General features: G+C 58.2%; 9 protein-coding genes across 9 annotated transcripts; 5 read left to right on the top strand and 4 right to left on the bottom strand.

Moving 5' to 3' along the window:
• Positions 1–94: 94 nt before the first annotated feature.
• Positions 95–1,613, top strand: BDY17DRAFT_288978 (tryptophan synthase beta subunit-like PLP-dependent enzyme). Its single transcript, XM_033732284.1, has 2 exons — positions 95–892; positions 955–1,613. Exons 1-2 carry the CDS (start codon positions 254–256, stop codon positions 1,474–1,476), a joined length of 1,161 nt encoding a protein of 386 aa, XP_033594015.1. The 5' UTR covers positions 95–253; the 3' UTR covers positions 1,477–1,613.
• Positions 1,614–1,837: 224 nt separating this feature from the next.
• BDY17DRAFT_244149 (adenylate cyclase protein) lies at positions 1,838–7,747 on the bottom strand (the record flags this gene model as incomplete). Its single annotated transcript, XM_033730503.1, has 3 exons — positions 1,838–2,002; positions 2,069–7,246; positions 7,307–7,747. The coding sequence occupies 3 exons, from the start codon at positions 7,745–7,747 to the stop codon at positions 1,838–1,840; spliced, it is 5,784 nt and encodes a 1,927-aa protein (XP_033594014.1).
• A 1,446-nt stretch (positions 7,748–9,193) lies between these two features.
• Positions 9,194–11,087, bottom strand: BDY17DRAFT_319989 (uncharacterized protein; the record flags this gene model as incomplete). Its single annotated transcript, XM_033736365.1, has 2 exons — positions 9,194–10,675; positions 10,731–11,087. 2 exons carry the CDS (start codon positions 11,085–11,087, stop codon positions 9,194–9,196), a joined length of 1,839 nt encoding a protein of 612 aa, XP_033594013.1.
• Positions 11,088–12,885: 1,798 nt separating this feature from the next.
• Positions 12,886–14,537, top strand: BDY17DRAFT_244213 (uncharacterized protein; the record flags this gene model as incomplete). Its single annotated transcript, XM_033730509.1, has 2 exons — positions 12,886–12,938; positions 13,004–14,537. 2 exons carry the CDS (start codon positions 12,886–12,888, stop codon positions 14,535–14,537), a joined length of 1,587 nt encoding a protein of 528 aa, XP_033594012.1.
• Positions 14,538–14,760: 223 nt separating this feature from the next.
• Positions 14,761–16,445, bottom strand: BDY17DRAFT_11492 (uncharacterized protein). The gene is made up of 2 exons (XM_033729240.1): positions 15,104–16,445; positions 14,761–15,030 (listed from the first exon to the last, which is right to left on the bottom strand). Exons 1-2 carry the CDS (start codon positions 16,194–16,196, stop codon positions 14,984–14,986), a joined length of 1,140 nt encoding a protein of 379 aa, XP_033594011.1. The 5' UTR covers positions 16,197–16,445; the 3' UTR covers positions 14,761–14,983.
• On the top strand, positions 16,396–18,888 carry BDY17DRAFT_288973 (acyl transferase/acyl hydrolase/lysophospholipase). Its single transcript, XM_033732283.1, has one exon. It carries the CDS (start codon positions 16,696–16,698, stop codon positions 18,610–18,612), a length of 1,917 nt encoding a protein of 638 aa, XP_033594010.1. The 5' UTR covers positions 16,396–16,695; the 3' UTR covers positions 18,613–18,888.
• A 4-nt stretch (positions 18,889–18,892) lies between these two features.
• On the top strand, positions 18,893–20,585 carry BDY17DRAFT_288972 (DHBP synthase RibB-like alpha/beta domain-containing protein). Its single transcript, XM_033732282.1, has one exon. It carries the CDS (start codon positions 18,905–18,907, stop codon positions 20,393–20,395), a length of 1,491 nt encoding a protein of 496 aa, XP_033594009.1. The 5' UTR covers positions 18,893–18,904; the 3' UTR covers positions 20,396–20,585.
• BDY17DRAFT_288970 (uncharacterized protein) lies at positions 20,586–21,716 on the top strand. Its single transcript, XM_033732281.1, has one exon. It carries the CDS (start codon positions 20,903–20,905, stop codon positions 21,674–21,676), a length of 774 nt encoding a protein of 257 aa, XP_033594008.1. The 5' UTR covers positions 20,586–20,902; the 3' UTR covers positions 21,677–21,716.
• BDY17DRAFT_288969 (acyl-CoA N-acyltransferase) lies at positions 21,717–22,658 on the bottom strand. The gene has a single exon (XM_033732280.1). The coding sequence runs from the start codon at positions 22,433–22,435 to the stop codon at positions 21,761–21,763; it is 675 nt and encodes a 224-aa protein (XP_033594007.1). The 5' UTR covers positions 22,436–22,658; the 3' UTR covers positions 21,717–21,760.
• Between the last annotated feature and the right edge of the window lies 1 nt (position 22,659).

The raw sequence follows: 22,659 nt of genomic DNA, 5'->3' as shown, positions 1-22,659 counted from the left end.
ATGCAATGTGAGGTCGTCGGGTCCACCTTCCGATCTCGGCCGGCCCTCAAGTGCTGGGCATACTGGAGGTGTGGACCTCGACATCACCCGTTGCCTCCAAAGGCTAGCCTCGACATCTCCTGGCGTCCATGAACAATCTCTGATGCGGGGGAAGACGGGGAGATTGTAAGTCAAGGTAGGTGTGGGTGATTGACAGTTCCATCTCATCACTCCTCCACTCCCTCCACTCCCAAAGACCTCCTCGAGTGCCAGAATGTCCTACACAGCCAAGCACCTATCCACAGGCGCCCAATACCAACGCTCTTCCATCCTCATCAACCCCCATCGTCAAACCACAGCAACACCGCATGACCACCAAAAGGCGAACCCAGATCTCGACTCTTTCCACCGCACACTCCCTCACGCAGGAGAAACAACCCTCCACAGTCTCCCATCCCTAGCAACCTCCCTCGGCCTCTCCCACGTCTTCGTCAAAGACGAATCCACACGCTTCGGCCTCCCCTCTTTCAAAATCCTCGGCGCCTCATGGGCCATCCACCGCGCCGTGTGCGCCCAACTCGCACTCCCCACATCCCTCTCGACCACAGACCTCGCAGCCAAACTCCAGCAGCGCAACGAGCACAACGTGCGTCTCGTCACTTGCACCGAGGGCAACTGGGGTCGTGCCTGTGCTCGGATGGCGAAGTACTTGGCCATTCCCATTACGGTCTACGTCCCGGCTTTTATGAACGAGTACACGCGAAACTTGATCCGCGGTGAGGGTGCGGACGTGAGGGTATTGGAGGGCGGGAGTTACGACGATGCCATTGCTGCTGTGCAGAAGGACTCAGAGGCTACTGGTGCAACGATGGTGATGGATACGAGTTGGGAGGGGTACACCGAATTCCCTCAAGTACGTACTCTCCATTCCCATGTTGGCGACCATCATCCTTACTGACACCAATCTCCGCAAAGTGGGTAACCGAAGGATACAGCACCTGCCTCAACGAAACCGACCGACAGATCGCAGCCCAAACAAACAACAAACCCGCCACACTCGCCATCGCCTCCGTCGGCGTCGGCTCCTGGGCCCACGCCGTAGCATCGCACTACACAACCCTCAACCCCCCAACAAAAATCATAACCGTCGAGTCCGAAGCGGCGCCCAGCTTCAAAGAAAGCCTACACAGCGGCCACATCACGCCTCTCGAAACGGGAGACACAGTCATGAACGGCATGAACTGCGGCACGACGTCGCTCAGCGCGTGGCCTGTGCTGCGAGACGGGGTGTACGCTGCGGTGACGGTGACGGATCGCGAGGCGCATCGGGAGGTGCAGTTTTTGCAGGCGCAGGGCGTGAATGCTGGGCCTTGTGGAGCGGCGACGTTGGCGGCGCTGAGGAAGGTGTGTGCGGAGATTGATGTCAAGGAGATGCGGGAAGCGGTGGTGGTGTTGTTTAGTACAGAGGGAACGAGGGAGTACGAAGTCCCGACGTGACTTTTTCACGAATCGAACGGTGGAATGAGAACGGCATCGTGGACAGTGTAATTGGTTCGGCTTCGCGCTCGAGACTGTCGATTGCTCATCTGTACTCAAGAAAGCAAAGCTATCAGCAAGACGCCTACAGAAGTTATTTCCAAGTCGTTAATGCCGTCATTCATATCTCCAAGCGCACCCGCATCCGCATCCAACAACACAAAACCCCCATGCGCGCGAGCCCCTGTGACTGTACGAATACAAACCATCGCTCCGCAAACGCCACGCCAGAAAAAGCAAACACCCATTTCCAAACCCCGCTCGAAGAAAGCATGCCCAAGTGCAGGAACCAGCATACAAGAAAAGCGCCAACACGCCTTACTTAAGACGGGGCAATGTCGAAATCCGCCTGCTCCTTGAAGGTCTTCAGCTCCGCCAGCTGCGACGCAACGTCCTCCAGGATCTCCGACATGGAGCAAGCCTGCGTCAGCATACCGTCCGCAAACGGGCGGACCATGTTGCGCAACGCAAGACTGGAGATGCAAGTCTGGTGTCCAATGTCAGTACTTTGTACGTCGCCAACGAGGCAGAGCGGGAGCAGGGATGATCTCACCTCAATCCTACTAATCTGATGCTCCACGAAATTCACCAAAAACCGATCCGTCACCTCCCCGCCTCGCGCTTTGATCCACTCCAGCAGCGCCGTCTCCGGCGCCTTGAGCGCCTTCGACCCCGGACACTCGAGCGTGCTGCACAGCATTTCCAGCCGCAGACTGACCTTCCACAAGTCCCAGACGGTGTCGGTGTCGATGGTTAACGCACTGTTGCGCGCCTTGCGGCCCTCCTGCTCCGCCTGTTGACTCGCGCGGGTCTCGGCCTCGGCCTTCTGCTGCTGAATGACGAGGCGCGAGGCGAGCGAGTGCGGGTACATGAGGTAGATGACCTCGGGATTCTCCAGGCCTTTCAGGGTTCGTTGGCCCAGATCTTTGACTTCGAAGCCTTGGCTGCTGAGGGAGCGGAGTTCGCGGCGGATCGCTTGCGTCATGAGGTCGTCGTTCATCTGGTCCTCTGATCCCGTTGACCCCGATCGATCGCTCTCGATTTGCGTCTCGAGGAGGCGCTGCACTTCCTGGATGAAATCCGACGACACGCATACCTGCCCTCCGTCCGCGACGCCTTCGATTCTCGCCGCGCGGTTGACCATGGGGCCGAAGTAGTCCATGCGCCGTGTGACGGGATCAATCTCGCACACGGGTCGGCCCCAATGTATACCCATGCGCACGCTGAGACCCTTGAAGATGACGTTCCCGTCCGAGTCCTGCATTTCCTCCCCGTGCACGCTGTTGAGGATTTCCTGCGGCCATTGTACCTCCAGCAACTGGCTCTGGATCGTGAACGCCCAAAGCAGTGCGCTCGTGACGGTCGGGAAGGCGACCATGAATGCATCACCTTCCGTCTTGACCTCGTAGCCGCCGATAATGCGCAACTGGCGACGCATGACCTCGTTGTGCATCTTGATGGCCGTCTGCATAGCAATGGGATACGTCTCCCACAGAATCGTGCTGTTCTTGATATCGGTAAACACGAGCGTGACTTCGCCCTGCGGCGCATCGACTTCGTTGTCCAGTCGGCCGAGCTTGGAGTCGCCCACGGTGTCTCGGCCCTTCTTGCGTCTTCCGGAAAAGTAGTCCTGCGCAGCGTCCGACGGAGCCATGCTCATGCTGTGCGTTCGGAAACGCGCCTTCTCGCGCTTGCGGAGATCGCTGACGCCCACCATCATCACCATGATCTTGCCCGTGGCACCAAAAGCAATGGCGAGATCGCGAAGTTTCTGCGCGGCACGCATGAGGTCGCCGCGCTCCTGTCGTGCTACATCCACGGCAAAGTCGGGAGTGAGGTAGTCCCAGAGCTCTCTTGACGCCAGCAAGATCATCTCGTCCGATTCTTTGATGTCGACTTTGCACACGTGCGGAGCTGCGATGACGCACGGCGTCTGCTGGACGAAGCCAAAGGCACGCGAGATGTCCAGGACATCGTTGAGCTTGCCTTGCCGCGACACGAATCCTCCCGCTTCGCGAATGCGCGCACGTTCAGACGCTTCGGCAGGGTCGTGTTTCCTGGTGATGATCCGGTGTCCGCCTTCAGACTGAATCAACAGCGCCTGCGCATCGCCAACATTCGACATGTACAGCTCCATGCCATGCAGATACATGACCGTCGCCGTAGCGCCAGAGTACAGGTCATCCTCCTGCAAGTCCGGACCCGACACGCTGCCGCGATGCACCAGCGCACTACTGGGGTGCTCCCTGGCATCAATCATCTGCGTCGCAGCGGAAGCCAGCTCCTTGTTCAAGCCCAGGTATGTCCTGCGCAGAGCGTCCATCGCATCCTCGCCCTCCTTGACCTTTTCCAGCTCCTCGATGAATTGATGCTTGAACTTCTCGTGCAGGAACTTGGCGATTCTACTGCCGCTGGCGTTCAGCGTCTGGCCGTCGAACAGCCCAATCAATGTCTCGTCTTCGTGTCCGCGGAAGCGCGGCACCACCATGTCTAGTGTGGAGAGGTGCTCGTTTCTACCGAGGGTGTCCGCCATACCGTACGGCATGGTCTGGCCGATGATTGAACCAGCAGTCCGCACACGTCTGTCCGCCCCTTGGTCTGGAACGGTGGGAATAGTAAGCGTAACATCCATCAGACCTAGAATCCTCAGATTCACCAACGACGAGAAGTCTGTGAGGTCCTTGGTCTCGCGGTTGCTCTGCTGACTAGGCTTGATCTCGAGACGCTTGTTGCCGGAAAGGTTGAGGTAGCGCAGCGCGTGATTCCAGTTCCAATTCCAGTCATAAGGCCAGTTGGAGACGTTGTATTTGAGCTGATTGCTGCCGACATCGAGAATCGCAAGTTTCTGCACCTGACCCAACTCGGCTGGGAGCGTCTGGAATTTGTTCCCATTGAGATGCAGCACCTTCAACTTCGAGCCCTCTTCCAAATCCTCAGAAGGAAGCGAGGTCAAGTCGTTCCCAGACAAGTACAGCTCCGTGAGTTGCGGCCATCTCCGGAACGTGCGCGACGGAATATCGTACAGCTGGTTGTACGACAGGTTGAGAATGCGCAGTTCAGGAAGCAGCACAAGCTCGCTGAACACATCATCCTCTAAGCGATTGTCCGCGAGGAACAAGTGCCGCAACGAGCCCGCAAACGTCGCAGCCATCCTGCCCGACAGCGTCGAGTCCTTTCTCGAGATCGGTGTGATGGTTCCGACGTTGCTACTCATCGTGTTCGACCTGCCGATCGTCGGCGTCTTGGCAGATATGGACGACACCACCGACCCCTTCCGCGACACTGTGCCAGTGGAGCCCGTCTGACTCCCCATACCTCCAGACGCCTGGCTGGGTCTTCGCATCTGGAAGTCCTCGAGCGGGCCCAGCTCTTCAAACTCCGGACTCATGTTAGGAGTCGCGTCGGGAAGAGGCGCAGGCGGGGCAGCACCGGGCTTGGGAAAGTCGGAGAGCACGTTAGAAGACACATTCAGCGTCTCTAGCTTCCTCAAAAACCACAGCTCCGCCGGCAGCATGCCCAGATTGTTCTCGCGAACATCGAGGTATTTCAGCTCCGTCAGTCGTCCAATCTCCGGTGGAATTCGACTGAGCTCGTTCTTCGCAATGCTGAGATACTCTAGTCTCGACAAGAGACCAAAGTTCGGAGATAGCGAGACGAAGTGGTTCTTGCTGATGGTCAGCTTGGTGAGGCTCGGAATCTTCATGAACAAGGCGTCCGGCAGCTGCGCCAACTTGGCAGAGGCGAGGTTCAGCACGGAGAGCGTGGGGACGGAGGTGCTCAGATCGAACTTGGTGACGGGGTTGTGGTTCAGAAACAGCACTCTAAGCCGAGCGAACGTCCCTTCGAATTGCGACACCGAGTTGTGTCCCAGCATCAGCATTTCCAAGTTCGGCAGCTGCGAGACGATATCAATGTTCGTGATGGCGTTGAATCGCGCGTCGATCTCTCGCAGATTCGTCAGCTTGCTCAGGCTTGCATCAAATGGTCCAGACAGCTTGTTGTTCGTTGCCCACAGCCGTTCAAGATTGACCAAAGCCCCGACGTTCCCCAGCTCCGAGATGCCGTTGAAACTGACGTCCAGATCTCTCAAGCTCACAAGCTCTCGCAGTTCGTCCGGAAATTTGGCAAGCGAATTGGAGGATAGATTCAGGCTTCTCAAAGCATGGTACTTCCCAAAGTACGACGGCACTCCGGACAACATGTTGTTGGAAAGTTTCAGGCTGACCAAACCACTCAGCCTGTTCAATTCGGCATGCTCAAGCTGCTCGAGGCGGTTGTTGGACACATCCAGCATGGTCAGTCTGCTCGCAAGCGACAGACTCGGGGGTAGTCTCCAGGCCTCATTGCTCGTATACTTGATCTCTCGCAGCTGCGTACAGCTCTGGACGAAGTCCTTTGGGATGTCGAGCTTTAGGTTCTTCGACAAGTTCAATGTGATGATCTCGGTGGCTTTCTGATATAGCGTAATGGGAATCGTAACGAGATTCCGTCCAGCCAAATCGATGTGATTGAAGCGGTGCATCTTGTTGAATCCAGGGTCGCGCTCCAGGCTGGAGTAGCCGCTCATTTTGGCGGGCAGAAAGGTAAATCGACATAGGTATGTGTGATCCTCTCGGCCAAGATCTTCGAGGTGGTCATTCTCCTTGTAGCCCGCCATCTCCAAAAGTCGCTTCTGGATCGCAAGTGGCCGCTCTCCAGGCGCAAGCTGTCGACTGGTGGTCTGCTTGCGCATGACGACCTGGTAGTTGTCCAACTCGTCCTGCAGAAACGTCTTCTTCGCCATCATGCCGATAAGCTCTCCGGCCGTGGTGTTGAGACTTGCGGAAATCACCGCAAAAGTGCTGTCGGCTCGGAAGATGCGCATGAAATACAGCAGTCCTGGATCTTCGTCTCTGGCAACGTTGCCGTCGTCATCGACCTCTCGTAAGCGGTCGGCGTTTTCGTGAGCAATCCTTTTCACAGCCCAGCTGTCTGGTGCATCCCATGCTCCCTTCTCCTCATTCGCCACTTCCTTCACAGCTTCGGGTGTCCAGTCGTTGGCCAACTCGCCAGCGGTGGGCGGTGACAGCGGGCCGGTCTTGGCATCAACAATGCCCTCCATGTCTCCCATGTCGGTGTCCAGGTGGAACAGGCCCGGGCGCCCTCCAGGAACCTCTTTGTTTGGGTCTTTCCTGGCAGTGTCTGCCACAGTGTCTTTCCGCGTCTTGAAGGGGAGCAGTGTGTGTTGCCTTTCCCTCAGCGGGGCAATGGCATTATTGTCCTCCGGCCTGCTCTTTGACGGTTTCGCAACCGATTTGGTGTCGTTGCGGGTTTTTGAGCTCTGGAGAGAGGTGGCCGAAGGCGAACTGTGTAGCCCGCCGTCCTTCTTATCGTCGCCCTTGTGCTTTCCCTTGATCTTGTCGAGCAGCGAGCGCTTATGGTGTTTCTCGGTCTTATGATCGGCAGGACTCTGCTGGCTCCGCGTACTCTGCATGCTAGGAGCGGGACTGCGATCGCGACTCTTGCTGCCAAACGCCCCGCTTAACGCCGACGGCTGTTGCTGCCCCTGCATGTTGTACGACGCTTCCCGGCTCGTGGCAGGGCGCGATGGACGTCCAGGAGTACTGCCTTTCTGATCATCATAACTGCGGTGGTGTCGATGTCCCAGCAGAGGCAGACGCTGCGTGACCGAAGGTTTGGTCGATCGGCCGTTGGTCTGATCGGGAAGGTACGGTGTGGAGTTGGACGCCTTCTGTGAAGTGTAGGGTCAGCACGAGTGGGGTCAGGGGAGACGTGTAATGGCGCATCGTACCTGCGAGTCTTGAAAATCCCACGGCGTGACCTCATGGCTCGGTCCTGCCGGGGGAGTCCGCGGCCGGGATTCTGAGGGCGATGGCGCCCCAGTGCCGGCGACCGAGTTATTGTTCCTGGCGCTTGTTGTAGTGCCACCGGGGGTAAGAGCAGGCGTGCCACTTTGTAGCGAGCTCGTTTCGGAGTGTTGCACACCATCCTCTTGCGCGTTGTTGGGATCATCACCGAAGAAGCCTTGCAGCTTCTTGTGAATCTTCCCTACAGCACCCGATGACTTTGAGCCGGATGAAGAAGCCGTTGCGGCACTCGCGGCCGAAGGTCTTCGCACATCTGCCGCGCCAAAGTACGAGTTTGGATTTGGGCTCACGAAGCCGGGAGATACGACATCGTCGTTGTCGTTCAGGTGTGGTTGGTAGGGAGCGCCGAAGATGGACGCGGGCATTTGGCCGAACTGGTCACCTGGCGACCAGGCTGATTGTCGATTGGAAGGGGGAGCACCGCCAGTCTTGCCGTTCCCTTGTCTGCTCGGGGATTCTTCTTCCCATGGTGCGATGTTTGCTCGGTTGGCAGGTGGCGGACGGGACATGGTGAATGGGGAGACTTCTGAGTCCTTTCGGTCGAATCTAGCACGGTTTCACAGTTAGTAAGTGAGACATCAAACCAGGCTGCTTGCTGAGTGAGACTGGTGTAGCCATGCGGTGGAGCACGCAAACGATGTCGAGACTGTGCATCCCACACCTTTTCCAAACCACATATGAGTATGCCACTTCCACGGCCACATCGATCACAAGCTCCTCCATAAAAAGAGAGAAGTACATACTGCGCATTCTTGGCGGTGTTCACCGCCACCGGCGTGCCCCTGCCAGCCAACGGGCCGCGAACGGTATCGGTGCTCTCCGTGGAGCCATGGCGTTTCCTGTCGGCCTTGCCGCCTTCTACACTGCCGTTGCCGGCCTTGTCTTTGCTGCTCCGCAGCGTCATGCTCGCCCGCGCCGGCTCGTTGGACTATCGTATGGCGCACATGGGACGGATGCGTGTAGAGGGTGGATGTGCTCAGGTGCTGGACAGCAAGGATGTGCTATGCGACTTTCTTTGTCCTTCTTTTGAGCTTCGAGGGGGATCGGAGGTGAAGGCGAGCTGAGGCGCTGCGAGGATGGATCGCCGGGCTGTATGCGCGTCGATGGAGCGGGAGGAGACTCGAGACGGCGGAGTGAAGTAGAGTGTGCTGGCAGGATTCCAACGACGGCCACGTGCGGACGTTTCGGACCAGAGCGATGAGGATTTAGCAGCGGGAGGATTGATGTTTACACCGCGGACCGGCCAGCTGAGCGGCGAAAGGGACGAATGGCGCCGAGGGAAACGGAAAGCAGCTCGGGGAGAGGCGGAGGAAGGGCGGCGCAAGAACAGCGTGTCACACACACGGGACAAAGACGACGCGAGGACGGGCAAAAGCAGGCACGGCGATGACACTGTGAGTGCTGCTCGCTGGCATCCACGTGGGAGGAGTGGGATGGGCCTCAGCTGGAGATTCCAGACGCTCGCGGGCGGAGACGAGAGTTTCGACGAATGAGCGGGCGGCAGGTTGGAGGGGAGTGGGGCATCGGCGGCAGCTCTCCACGGCGGGGAACGCGGCGAAGCAACGACACTTGATGTAGGGGTGGCGACAGAATATGCGTAGAGGGGTGTACTACACCGCTTGAAATGGGGACTGGAAGCCACGTGCCATCTTGATCAGGGCTGATGTATGCTGGACTCGACACACAAGGAACGTCTTCATCTCCCTCACCGTCCCTGACCCCACTCGTTCGTGTCCTCAAACACAAGGGGAATGGTATTATCGGCAATTTGATACAGCCTGTCAGTTCTATGATGCAGGTCACCCTCATGTCTATTGCTTCTCCTCGCTTTCCCGACCACTCTTCGGCTGCAGACGCACCGTTTCCGGCGCACCCACATGCTCCAACCCAGTGCCATCTCTGCCATCCCGCAGCGCGCGCACCACCTCATACGCCGACCGAAAGCAGTCGTTCACCCCCACTCCGTACATCCAACTCCCCGCCACCCGTAGTCGGCCCCGATACTCGCGCCAAAGACTGTTGTGTCCCTCCTTCAGTCGTGCATGATGGCCCACGATGTACTGCGGAATGCAGTCCTTCTGTAAGTTCACCTGCCACGCCTCCGGCTCCTCCTTGATACCGAGGTGGCGCTCGAGCACCGACCGCGCCAGCGCGAGGCCCTCCTGTTGGTCGGGATAGGCGGGCCAGCCATCCCACCAGTGCCCGCCAAGCATGACGGTCAGCTTCGTTCCGCGCAACGGCACATCGTCTTGCGTCTTGAGCCGCTCGGGTCGATTGTGCCACATGAACCCACCGATATCCGCCATCAGGCTGGGGTCATTGGCCTGATCGAGCTGCCCGGATATTTGATTCGCGTTGTCCGCGTCTACTGACGACGGAGAGTACGCATTGTCAAAGACGACTCCCAGCGCTCGCTCCGGGTTGTTTTCAAACGGCGTCGCCTGGGGAATGAGATATCCGAACCCATTCGGTGCGAGGTTCGGTGTGCGGAAATACATGTTGACCGTCATGACTGCTACCGAAGGCAGGTCGGGCACCAGGCTCGCGGACTGGCTGTTCATTGCGTTCAGCTTGCCTGGAGCCAAAGTCGAAATGACAGTTCCGTGCCTCCTAGGCTGTGGCGCGCCAATGGTAGACACAAGCACACCGCCCTGCTCCGAATCCTTCGCGATCCCTTGCACGATGGTCGAGGATTTGAAGGTCACAGTTCCCGTGCGGACCAAGTGGCGAGCCAGATTGTCAGTCAAAGAGCCTAGTCCATCCTTCAGCGTGAATACCGAGGTTCTGCCCAGCAGGAACTTCCAGGGCTCCTCCCATTGGAAGCTTTTCATCTCCTGCAGAAAATCCCCTTCTCGCGCCGTGATAGTAATGCCATCTCGGCTGTTCTTCAAGGCGCCGGCGGACACACTGCCATGTAAGAGCTCATCTCTCCACGCGCCCGCGAAGAGGCTTCTCGCAGACAGCTTCCACACATCGCCAGCGTAGATGCCGTGGATGACGGCGCTGAGTACCCGATCTACAAAAGGCTTGCTCAATCGCCGGGAGAAGAAATCACCACAGCTCTCATCTTGAACGTCAGGACTCCGAGCGCGTTTTGCGAATTCGGTAAGCGTGGCCCAGATGGATCCCTTAAACAGCGGCTCGCGAATGACGCTGGAGAAGTTCTCGACGAGCCCAAAGGAGGGATGCGGCAGGCGGACGAGATGGTTGGGCCAGTAGATGTAGCGGTTCTGTGCGGCGGGAGATCGGTGAGAGGTGAGGATCGCTTCACCACTCAGGCCCAGTTCTTGAAGCTGTAGCGCATCAGCTTCCGTCCATAGGGGCAAGGGTAGCAACGCATGTTCATACCAACCTGACAGACAACAGCCCATTGGAAGTCGGGCGCAGGGTGCGCGGGCCGGCCTCGAAGAGCACGGAGCCATCCTTCACTGGCACACGGGTGGAGGAGAGCCAGCCACCCAGGCGATCCGAAGCTTCGTAGATGGTGATCTTGGCCTTGGGAAGGTCCTTGGTGAGGTAGTAAGCACACGCCAGGCCCGTGATGCCACTGCCAATGATTGCTACATCATCGGTGGGCGAGGAAGGGGAGCTGTAGGCTCGCAGGCACGGCGTAGGGCCGGCGGCGACGCTCGAGACACGGCTGGGGCATCGCGGGGGTGTGACGGTCCTGGATGTGATCTTCAGGCCGTGTCCACACAGACGCATAACTGCCCAGAATTGGGTTGCCAAAGCCGAGCGGGTTTGGGGGACGGCGACAGGGCAGCACAGCACATGGAACCTGGGAGCTCCGAGGACACGCGCCGTTGACGTTGATTGACCACCAGCAAGATTGCCTGATGGGTGGGAGGCGCCAAGGGTCGGTGGCGCTAAACCTCGGAGACTACCGCGGGCCGTGGAAATGCCGCAAGTGCTTCTTCATCTTCCAACGTGCGTCGTCCTGGCGGCTGCTCCAACGGTGAATGAACGCAATTCTGCGAGAATTAGATGGACCTGGCGGGCAGGCCGGTTTGAAGAAGGCCGCTTGGCTAGCGCTACCAACACGGAAGCGCCTCAGGAAGCTTGCAGAGGTGCGGCGCCTGCAACAAAGGCATGGCGACATTACCGGGGGCTCGCCGGCTACTCCGAGGCCTCCTCATTTTCCTCGGCCTCTCCTTGTCACCAGCCTTGCCCATTCTGTGGTGATCGACGCAACACCCGCCCAATAGAATTGCGCTCGCGCAACGCGTCCGTGTTCCCACTTTCTGACCCTGTAAATCTCTATGGACCACGGATTCCAAACATGAAGGTTTGTGGGACAGCATGGCATGGTTGATGGCAGCGCTGCTCGATCGTGGGGACGGCTGATCTCGTGGAGATGGCCGATCATCCTTCTCCCTACAATACCCCATTTTGGAGGTGTCCTCCGGCGCCCTTGCTCTCGACTCTGGCGCCTTTCCATCAAGTATGTATCCCAGGCGTGGGACGGGATGGCCACAAAAGACCAACACTGCCACGGGTGTTCAGCCCGCGGCTGCTCGAATCCCGCGCCAACCAACGGGTGGGCCGGGCGATGTCGTAACTCTAATGGGGAAAAGGTGCGCCACGGCCTGCGTGGCGGCCGGCGACCCCTTCAGCTGGGGCGGCTTTTAGAGCGGTGCTTATCGACTAGCTCTCCACGGTCCTACTGCATGCGGTTAAGATCGGTGGACATCCCGAGAGTCGTCACCGGCGTGGTGGAGAGTTGGTGAGTGGGCGCGAACGGCGGCCCTCCAAGCAGCGACTCCACTCGTTGCTTTCCATCCATTGCGCTCTCCTCCGATCATCTGTCGCTCTTTTACATTCTCGACTTCACACTGCGTCCCGCACGCTCCAATCCCTAGAGATTCTGGGACCCCACGCAGCGCAGGCGCCCATCATTTCATACAGCATTGACCTTCTGGGCGGGCGAGCTGCGGAGACCGGAGATATTGAGAGTATATCACGCATCCCTGCGCCCTCTGCTCGATGCAACTCTTTGGCTGGCCTCACGCTGCTGCGCCATCCCTCACCTTGCCAACGTCGCCCTTCAGCCCTTGATTCGGATTACTGCCCGACCCATGCCATGCATCCCCACGGCTGAGCTCCAACCTCCAACCTGAAACACTCTTCTCTGGAATAAACCCAACACCAACCCCTCCAGATGTCTGCACCTGGAGACGCCCATTCCACAAATATGGTGGAAGATCTGGCGGACGGGTACTGGCATGCAAACGTCGACATTTCGCGCTCGCCAACCCCCGGCATCTCCCCCAAGCGCATGCGGACGACGTACGAAGACATTGTGCAAGACTTTCTCGAGACCAACGCGGAGAAGGATAACGAGCTACAAAACCTGGCGCGCGCGGAGCAGTCGCCGGCATCGCTGGGGTACGATGCTTCAGCTCGGTCGTTCAAAGAATTGTGGTTCACCAACTATAGTAGTGGCTCGCCGTCTTCAGTACGCAACACCCCCGCCAACCAGATGAACCTCGAGGAGCTGACAGCGATGGAGCTGCAGACTCGCAGGCAGAAGATGCTCACAGGGTGCATCCCTTGTCTGTAAGTATCGTCCGCACGATGGACCATCTACCTTTCCTCGCCTTGTCTGACTTTTGCTTCCCTAGTGTGAGAGGGCTCGCTTGCGATCCCAAAAACGCCGGGTGCAAGCTTGCGATATCTGATGACTGGAATCTCAACTACGAATCCACGACGCCAGCAGCGAACCAGCCCGCCCTGGCGACCCAGACGAGCCTGACCGTGTTTCGCCCGGATACAAAATGGCGGCGGAACTGGAGGGAACGGCACAGTCTGAATTTCTTCGTCAACTTCTCCGCCCCTCAGATGGCCGGCTTCTTCGACTCGACCTTCTGGCAGCGCATGGTCATCCAGACTTCCTATCAGGAGCCCGCCATCCTGCACGCCATCACCGCCATCGGCGCGTTGCACGAGTGTATTATGCAGCGCGCGTTTGCCGATGAAAAACGCAAAGCACGCGCCATCGAATTCGCGCTGGATCAGTGCAACAAAGCCATCTCTTGCTTGACCAGCCGCCAGGCTGCCATCACCAACATGGACTCTGAAGATGGCGGGCAGAGCATCCACAACTCACGGCTCGCCTTGACGACGTGCGTACTGTTCACCTGCTTTGAAGCTATGCAAGGCCGATGCGACAGTGCCGTCAACCACGCGCTACAGGGTCGTCGCCTGTTGCAAGCGACCGGCAGACCGAATGTCACGAGCATGTCTCCTGCCGAGGAGGACGACCTGGAGCAGATGCGACCAATCGTGGAGCGGTTAGAAGTACAAGCGACTGCCCTCCTCGACAAAGGCCGCCGGCCGGAAATCGACACCTCCGACCAAACACCCCCCCTCCCTCCCATCGAATACGTCTTCAGCCTCGACCACGCGCACAACACCCTCCACACCGCGCTCAACAGCGTCATGCGCTTCATGCAAGGCTTCCACCCCACCGCCCCCAGGGACCACATCGCCGTCACCATGGCGGAGAAATACCTCCGCTACGCGCCGTGGTTCGCCAAATGGGAAGCCGCCTTCACCGCATACCTTGCCGACCGGCGCGAGCAAATGTCCAACATGGACCTCAAGCGCGCCATGGTGCTCAAAGCCAACCACCTCGTCGGCACAATGCTGGCGTCCGTCGACCAGTCCGCCGGCCCGGTGGCGTACGACGCTTACGAAGCCGAGTTCCGCGCAATCGTCGACCTCGCCCGCGAAGTCCTCGCTTCCTTCTCTTGCCCTCCCCTCCCCACCCTCACCGGCGGCAGCTCCGGCACACCGTACCTTTCTTTCTCCCTCTGGGTCACCGATCCCCTCTGGATGGCCATTTCCCGTTGCCGCAACCCCAGCATCCGCCAGGCTGCTTTCACATTACTTTCGCAGAACCCGCGACAAGAGGGCATTTGGCACGCGGGTCCGCAGCTTACGAACCAGCGGTATTCGCGGCAGGGCGGCGCTGCGCCGAAAGATGCCGCGAAGCCTGACGCGCCGACGGTGAATGCGCACAAGAGGAAGCATGGCAGTCAGACGCCGACTTCTGCTCAGACGAGTGCAAGGCAGGATCTGACTTCGCAGTCTAGCTTTGCGAGTCAGGAAGGAGATGACGGGGTGGTGGAGGAAATCCGTCGCACGACGCCTTGATTGGCCGAGTCGAGCTGTGTGGATCAAGAAAGCATACACACAATCGCCACGCACATCTCATTAGATGTTGATGTGGCCAACAACAACCTCTTGCCGGCAGCTGGACGGTGCCTGAATGGCATATGCGACGACACCGAGCTGGACTAGCGGACAATTAAAAACCGCTCAGTGGGACACTCCTTTTTCAGCTTCGCCAATCCCGACGTTCGCAACACACGCCCTAGCTCATGCTCGAACGCGTTTAAAAGGGCATTGAGGCCTTGGACTCGCGTGTGTTTCTGCAAAAGCACGTTCATTCGGCATTCGTGGAAGGGCTCCGCGAAGGACGACGAGTCCAAGCCAAGCTTGCGAGGATAGAGGCGAGCATAGATGAGCTGTAAATCGCATCATCATAGTAGTAATTCCGAAGCAATCTAACACCGCTCTCATCGGAATCTTCGTTATCATCATTCATCCTTTCCACCTCCGGGTAAGGTCGACAGCCCCTTCCAGTCTGTAACGCGGCATCAGTAAGCATAGACCTCACTCAAACCCGATCGCATGGTAAAGTAAACGACGGAACTCACCAAACTTCGTATGCTCCCCATTCGTCCTCGTAACCTTGACCCCCTCCCCAACCCTCAACTCCATCTTCTCACTATCCGGATGAAGGAAGGCATACCGCCCAAAAACGGGGCTCCACTTCGAACCCACATCAACCCTGCGATCGCTCGCCAACTTCTTCAGCATCTTGCCCGCCTCGCCCGTGCCCTGCGCCCCCGTCTCAAAGTCCACATTGATACTCCTGCACCGGCCGCAGTTGTGCTCGAGCTCAATCTTCTTCACACGCGTCTTGGCGGTGTCGGAGCCGCTGCTGCCGCTGTCGACACTCAGCTCGGCCCAGAAGTCTTCTTCCCAGGCCTTTTGGGCGCCGCTGACGACGATGTTCGGCCGGAACTTGGTAATGTCGAATTCCTCTCCTGCGGGCAGGCGCGCGTGCACGGAGTCCATGGATTTCGAGGAGACGACGAGGTACGGGGCGCAGTCGGCGAAGCGGATGGTGGAGACTTCTTCCGGAGCGCTGGCGAGGAAGTTGGTGGCCATGGAGGAGAGGGAGGACAGCCAGCCGCTGCCGCCGTTGCTAGCAGTGCCATCTGCCTGTGCACCAGCCTGCCGGTGCCTCGGCGACGACATGCGCACTTCCCGCAAATTGTCGCTGATGTAGGCCAGCACGCACGGGTGTCCGAAACACGCGGCGAACCAATCGTTGTACTTGGCCGGCATTTTGTAGGCTTTGGTTGGGCTGAGGTGCATCACTACGTCGATTTCTTCCAGCTCGGCGGTGTCGGGTGACAGCGGGATGGGGATTGATTGCGTTTTGTCGCCGTTGAGGGGGTGGAAGGTGACGGTCATGGTCGGGTCTTCGCCCGTGGTGTTGAGTGTGGGGACGAAACGGCACATGGAGTTGTAGCTGGCGATTGACATGTTTTTGTAGGTCGGTTGACCGCCATTTGTTGCTTTGTCGTTGTCCTTGACCTCTACGACCTCCAGGAGCATGAATGACCGGTCGTATGGGAAGCCCTGGGATGTGAGGGTTGTCGAGTCGACCGAGACTCCTCGCAACGACTTGATCGGGTAAACGTAGATTTGCTCAATCTTCATCTCCGTGTCTTGCGCCATGATGGATATGTGACGAGTAGTACACGGCTGGGGTGGGTGTTACACGGGCTTAGGGACTGGTGCTGATGAGGGGTGGCAAGGCGATGCCCCGCATCCAGCATCGTGGTTCGGAGAATTGCACGTGCCGGCGCTCGCGCTCCGAAAATCAGGGCAAGGTTGCGCATCCTGCAGCTTCATTCTCGTGATTCCACTGAAGGGTCCGCTCGTTTGTTGCAGGATAGAGACTCATGATCAGTACATTCACCTACTTCCTCGCCGTCGCCGAGTTTGGAAGGAAGAGCCGTGATCGCGAGTCTGGCACACCACAGTCACCTGATCTCAGTATGACCTAAGTGCAGCCTTCGAGTGGTCGCCCCACGAAAGTCCACGCCAACCTTCACATCTTCATCCTCTCCAACCCCGCAAGAAAGCGTCGCGCAGACACATCTGGCGCGTGTGTTGATCTACTCGCTTGGTCAGATCAACTTGCGGTGGATGTCGCGCTACAAAGGACGGTAAAATGGACGAAGTCACACGGCTAAAGAGAAAGGACACCACCAAAGGCCCGCCACTACGAATCCTGTCTCTCGATGGCGGAGGGGTCCGAGGCTACTCCATGCTCATCATTCTCCAAGAGCTCATGCACAGGACGTTCGTGGAAATCGAAGGCCGGGCACCAAAAAGGCACGAAATCCCTCGACCATGCGACCACTTCGATCTCATCGCCGGCACCGGCACCGGCGGCCTCATCGCCATCATGCTCGGCCGCCTGCGCCTCGATCTCGACACCTGCAAAGACCTCTACGTGCGCATGACGCGGCGGGTCTTCGAGACGGACAAGACGTTCGCGGGAATTCCGCTTAAGAGCACGATGTTCAAGGCGAGCAAGTTGGAAGAGGTGATTCGAGAGTGCGTTAGGGAACACACCGTGTCGGAGTACGAGGGCAACGATACACTTGCCAATGCGACGCCGATGGGTGCTTCGGCGCGGGGGAGCATGGAAAGCGCGGCGCCGTCCATGCGAGGCCCGCAGAGAACCTTCAGTCAGAGCAGCAAGTACAGCCAAATGGGTGGGAGTCCGGCGAGCAACAGGCTGTCCTTTGGATCGCTTGCGCTGGGCGATCCAAACGCTCTGCTGTACGATTCCAGGGAGAACAGGGCGAAGACTGCCGTGACGGCGGTGATGAGAGGCACACCCGTCACCAAATTACTACGCTCCTACGACTCGCGAAAAGAGCCGGCGCCCGAGGTGGACTGCACCATTTGGCAAGCTGGTAGGGCCACTTCCGCGACGGCGATGGCGTTCAAGCCGATTCAGATTGGCCAGTCGGTCTACCTGGATGAAGGCCCTGGCAAATACAACCCCGCGCCATTGATCCTGGATGAGGCTGTATCGAACGAATGGCCGGGTCGGGAAGTGGGCGTTTTCGTAAGTATCGGCACCGGGAAAAGAGCCGCGGACGCACGAGGAAAAGAGACAGAATGGTGGGAGGGGTTCTTGGGCGGAAGTATGAGCGACTTCGCCGAGGCGAGGCGACGCTTGATATCCAAATTGGAGGGTTGCGAGAAGACACACCAAGACATGCTGCACAAGCATCTCTTCGAACGCGGCGTCAATCCGGAGAACTACTGCCGACTGAACGTGGAGGTGGGTGTCGGCGAATTTGGAATGAACGAATGGGCGCGTCTGTCGGAGATCAGCACCAATACCCGAATGTACCTGTCCACCGACCGCGTGGAGGTGATCAACCAGGGCGCAGCACACAAGTTGGGCAAGATCCATTTCGCCAAACTCCGGCACGATCGCGCCGAGGCTCATGGCTCCTCCACCCACCACGATGGTCCTAGATATAGCTGGCAAGACCCATGGGACAAGCCATTACCTCCAGGCGCGCATGCAAACGCAGTCGAACTCCCGGGCGACGACATGTACTACCAGACGCAAGGCTTCCGCCCCGGTGCGCAACACTACGAGCATCGGCCCAGCACGGGAGATCAAAAGTACGTCGTTGTGCCCAATGATCAACACTACGCACCGCAAACGACTACACCACATACCTCGCCTCCTCCATCCTCCAGCGCCGCCTCATCAACCTACGAGTCACCGCAATACCACCAGCGCTATCCCTCTCAAACCCGCTCCCATCTCGATAACGTCTACAACGCTCACCAAGACCCAATCACAGCCCGTCGAAGCCACGACTCGCCTCCGCCAATCCCACCGAAAACGCCTGTTGACTCTACCTTCTCTCAGCACCAACAATCCTCCCCACCGCCCCACCAGCCTGCCTATCCTCCACCCAGCAGTACGCCCGCGGATCCCGGCCCACGCACTTTCATGAACATGGGGGATTTGGGACGCAGACTGCCGTATCCGGATGTGGACGGGCCCCCGCCGGCCGTGAATACGGCGAATAAGCCACAGATGTCGAGATGAGGAGCTTCTTTTCTTTCTGATGGGCTATCTTAGCGTGGAGTTTGGGATGTTTCCTTTGGGTACGGGTATTCATGGCGATCGATGGATAACGGCAGGCTTGGATAGGAGCGCTGCATGATTTTCGCAGGACGAATATCGTGTGCCATTCCATACACTCTATCAGATAATATGTGCTAGGAATCATGGTGATCGGGGCACGTGACAGCGCGAGTCCGTCCGCCACGCTAGCCGGATTGGTCGTATTTGACCTCCAAATTTCTACCCTCTTCAACATGACTCCATTCCTCCGTGCATGATTCTAAGCAAACGCTACATCACAGCAGCAAGACAACTATCACCTAGACTCGATCAATGCCTCTCACGCTCCTGGACCTCCGCAGCCGCTCCGCGCTCTTACGCCACGATGGCTGAGCACGACAACTTCACGACGAAAGTCCTCCCCATCGATGCACGCCGTATAGGGAAAGTCACCGCCATTCCAGTCCCCGACGACCTGCTCGATGAGATCGACATTCAACTCGACTCAAATTCTCCGGATGCAGCATATCTCAGACGCGCGGCGGAGCAACTCCGACACTCGAACATCCCTGTGGCCTTTCCCACCGAAACGGTCTATGGCCTGGGAGCCGATGCCACGAGATCGGAAGCCGTGCGAGGAATCTACCGGGCGAAGCGCAGACCGGCGGACAATCCGTTGATTGTGCATTTCGCTTCGCTTCGGCAGCTAAGAAAGTGTTTGCGACCGTCGAGTGCGCAAACGAATGGGCGCGTCGCGAACGGCGTGCAGCATCACAATGATGAGGACCCGATTCCGGAAATTTACAGACCGCTCATCTCTAGATTCTGGCCTGGACCTTTGACCATCATTCTTCCGAATCCCGCTCATTCGCCCTTTGCGCCTGAAGTGACGGCTGGTCTGGATACGTTTGGCGCACGCATACCGCGGCATGTACTGGCGCTGGCGCTGATCCAACTAGCCGATAAGCCCATTGCTGCGCCGTCTGCGAATGCGTCAACCAAGCCGTCGCCGACCGCCGCTGAGCATGTTGCGCACGATCTCGACGGGCGAATTGAGACTATCCTCGACGGAGGGCCGTGTGACGTTGGCGTTGAGAGCACGGTCGTGGACGGATTGTCGAACCCGCCGTTGATTCTGCGGCCGGGCGGTGTGAGTATCGAGCAGTTGCGGTCATGTCCTGGGTGGGAGAATACACAGGTGGGATACAAGGATGCTTCCGGGGCGCCTGGGGATCGTCCGAAGGCCCCTGGAATGAAATATCGCCATTATTCGCCCAAGGCCACGGTGGTGTTGTATGAGTCGGGGAGGAATGCGCCTCCGTTGGAAGAGCTGTCGAGGTTCTTGGGACCTAGGAGGAATATTGGGGTTGTTACCACGAAGTCTTGGAATCTTGGAGAGTCCAATGGCTTGAGTGTGACTCGGAGACCACATCACGGTGACTTCAGAAGGAAGCAACCTGTGCACATGGCTGAAAAGCCAGGATTCGCAGGAATGCTCGATGCTTTGAAGGCGGAGACGAAACGTCGAGCTGTTCTGACTACTCACGACATAACACACAACGGCACTACATTCGCGCTATCGACCATCGCTCTGGGTGACGACACGGCGAGTATTGCACGAGGCATCTTCTCCGCCCTTCGAGAGTTGGATCGGAAAGATGTCGATGCAATCTTCGTCGAAGGCATCGACGATAACGAAGGAGACACTGCTTCGGCAGTCATGAACCGATTACGAAAAGCGGCAGAGATCAGAGTGGACGATTGAACGGGGGTGTTTGCGACAGGCTGGGAGCTACTTAGGAGAAAAGGAATATGTGTTGCAGATGGCGGCAGCCTTTCGGCCTTTACTCCGCACGAGCTGCTCTAAAGGGAAGGTGTAGTGGGTGCATCGGGCCGAGAGCGTGCGACATCCCCTCTACCCGAGGCTGGGTATATCGCCACATCACCAACGACATAGAATTAATCACTCTCCCTTACTCCGTCGTTGCAATTTCATTCCATCCGTGTGCGCGGTGCGTATATCATCTTTGCCTCCTCTGTCCGACGACCAATTGGAAAATTACCACCCTCCGGCGATTCTTCGATCTGTGGAACGATTCAACGACACCTTCACCCCTCACTAGGCCACACATAAATCACTCACAGCTTTTTCCGCCCGCCGTCTTGAACTTCGCCGTTCCTTGCATCGACAGAGCGATAACAGCGCCCTCGCCACGCACCAGGGACTATTTTCCCGCCTACGCCAGGACAACCACCCCGCGCAAGGCACCGCATGGGTTCCCTCGAGCCCATCCGGCCAGAGCCCGCATCAGATGTCATCACGGTGCTAGTAACAGGCTTCGGCGCCTTCCAAGACCGCTACCCCATCAACCCCTCCTACGAAATCACGCGCGCACTCCCCAGCCTGCTGCCCCGCGCCGCCGCCTCGGGCCAACGCATCCGCATCATCGCCTACGCAGCCCCAATCCGCGTCTCCTACGCCGAGGTGCGCAGCCTCGTGCCCATCCTGCACAACACGCTGCGCGGCGTCGTGGACCTCGTGCTGCACATTGGCATGGCGTCGGGGCGCAAGCACTACACTGCGGAAGTGTTTGCGCATCGCGACGGGTACGGGAAGAACCGGGATGTGGATGGCGAGGTGCTGAGGGCGGAGGATGGGGCGGTGCGGTTCGCGGATTGTCCGGAAGTTATGACTTCGGGTTTGGATTGCGAGGATGTGCTGAGGAGGTGGAGGGGGAATGTGGGGTTGTTGCCTGCGGAGGCGCTGGCGGCCAAGGCGGATTGTCAGTTGAGTGAGGATGCGGGGCATTACTTGTGTGACTTTACTTATTTTAATAGTTTGGCATGGTATGGGAGGCGGAGTGGGAAGGTGGATGGTGGGAAGGCGTCGGATCGGCCGGTGATGTTTTTGCACGTGCCGGCCGAGAGCGATGCGGAGACGCTGGAGACGGGGCATCATGTTGCGGTTGCGCTGATTGAGGCCATGGTCGATTCATGGTGCCTGTCGGAGAAGCGAGGCTCCGCGACGAGTCGAGTGGTGGCATAGGATATACGATGGATATGTAGGCATATGATGTGAGCGCCATAGATGGCAATACTATATTGGCAATGACTGTTACGAGGATGCATTCTAATCGACTCGTTTCGCCGGCCGCAGCATGCACCAATGCGGAGCATCCGATCTTCCTCCATAGTCACGAGGGTCAAAGCCAAAGTCCCGTATCACTTCAAAGCCATGCCGCTCATACAACGGCCTGCCATTCACACCGGACTCTAAGAACACCGGCAAACCCAGACTGTCCGCTTTCTCGAGGCACTGCTTCAGCAGCACAGCACCGACACCACGGCGCTGGTGCTTGGGGTCGGTAGCCAGGACGGAGAAGCTAACGTACGGCCCCCGACCCGCCATAATCTCCGCCTCGAGGTAGAAAGTCTTATGGACGAACACCTCGTAGAGGGCGAGATTCATGCCTTCGACCTGCGGCCCGGCGTATCTGGCTTCGCGCGCTTTGACGAAAGCCGCGTCGATTTCCTCCCGCGTGTTCGGAGCATCGTTGACTAGTGACCACCACGTCACGCCTAGGATTTCGTTGGTTGCGGTGTCGCGGGCACAGAAGCAGAAGGAGGTCTCGTTGTCTCGGCGTGAGATGCGCCAGCGCTTGCGTGCGATCAGGTCGGGCGTGAGGCCGCGTGGACATACTTGCGGGTAGAGCATTTTGGCCGGGAGTGGCTCAAAAGCATCCCACCAGATGGTGATGAAGGCGTCGAGGTCCGCGGGTTGTAAGGGTTCTATCGCGAAAGACATGGCTCGAGGAGTAGCCAGAGCAAGGGAGAAACGTGAAGGTAGGCTGCGCAATGACAGAGAACGTGGATCAGATGTAAGACAGTGGTACGTTATGTTGTGGTGGTGATGGTGTAGTAGAGGATCGGAAACGGAGTAAGAATATGTTCGATATGCCGAGCAGCGGTGTCCGAGTTGGGCGCTCTTGGGTGCACGTGTGGGTTTCGGACTTACGATCAGGAATGCGA

This window comes from Neohortaea acidophila (assembly GCF_010093505.1).
Source record: "Neohortaea acidophila strain CBS 113389 unplaced genomic scaffold BDY17scaffold_1, whole genome shotgun sequence".
Taxonomy (NCBI): domain Eukaryota; kingdom Fungi; phylum Ascomycota; class Dothideomycetes; order Mycosphaerellales; family Teratosphaeriaceae; genus Neohortaea; species Neohortaea acidophila.
The sequence above is the reverse complement of the archived record's forward strand: the minus strand, read 5'-3'. Positions and strand labels throughout refer to the sequence as shown.

Excerpts from the sequence above, each read along its gene's own strand:
- BDY17DRAFT_288970 (XM_033732281.1), top strand. The coding sequence starts at position 20,903 with ATGGGTTCCCTCGAGCCCATCCGGCCAGAGCCCGCATCAGATGTCATC.
- BDY17DRAFT_288969 (XM_033732280.1), bottom strand. The coding sequence starts at position 22,435 with ATGTCTTTCGCGATAGAACCCTTACAACCCGCGGACCTCGACGCCTTC.
- BDY17DRAFT_288978 (XM_033732284.1), top strand. The coding sequence starts at position 254 with ATGTCCTACACAGCCAAGCACCTATCCACAGGCGCCCAATACCAACGC. Across the intron at positions 893-954 it reads GGTACACCGAATTCCCTCAA|TGGGTAACCGAAGGATACAG; the intron begins GTACGTACTCTC and ends ATCTCCGCAAAG.
- BDY17DRAFT_288972 (XM_033732282.1), top strand. The coding sequence starts at position 18,905 with ATGATTCTAAGCAAACGCTACATCACAGCAGCAAGACAACTATCACCT.
- BDY17DRAFT_288973 (XM_033732283.1), top strand. The coding sequence starts at position 16,696 with ATGGACGAAGTCACACGGCTAAAGAGAAAGGACACCACCAAAGGCCCG.
- BDY17DRAFT_11492 (XM_033729240.1), bottom strand. The coding sequence starts at position 16,196 with ATGGCGCAAGACACGGAGATGAAGATTGAGCAAATCTACGTTTACCCG. Across the intron at positions 15,031-15,103 it reads TGGGGAGCATACGAAGTTTG|ACTGGAAGGGGCTGTCGACC; the intron begins GTGAGTTCCGTC and ends GCCGCGTTACAG.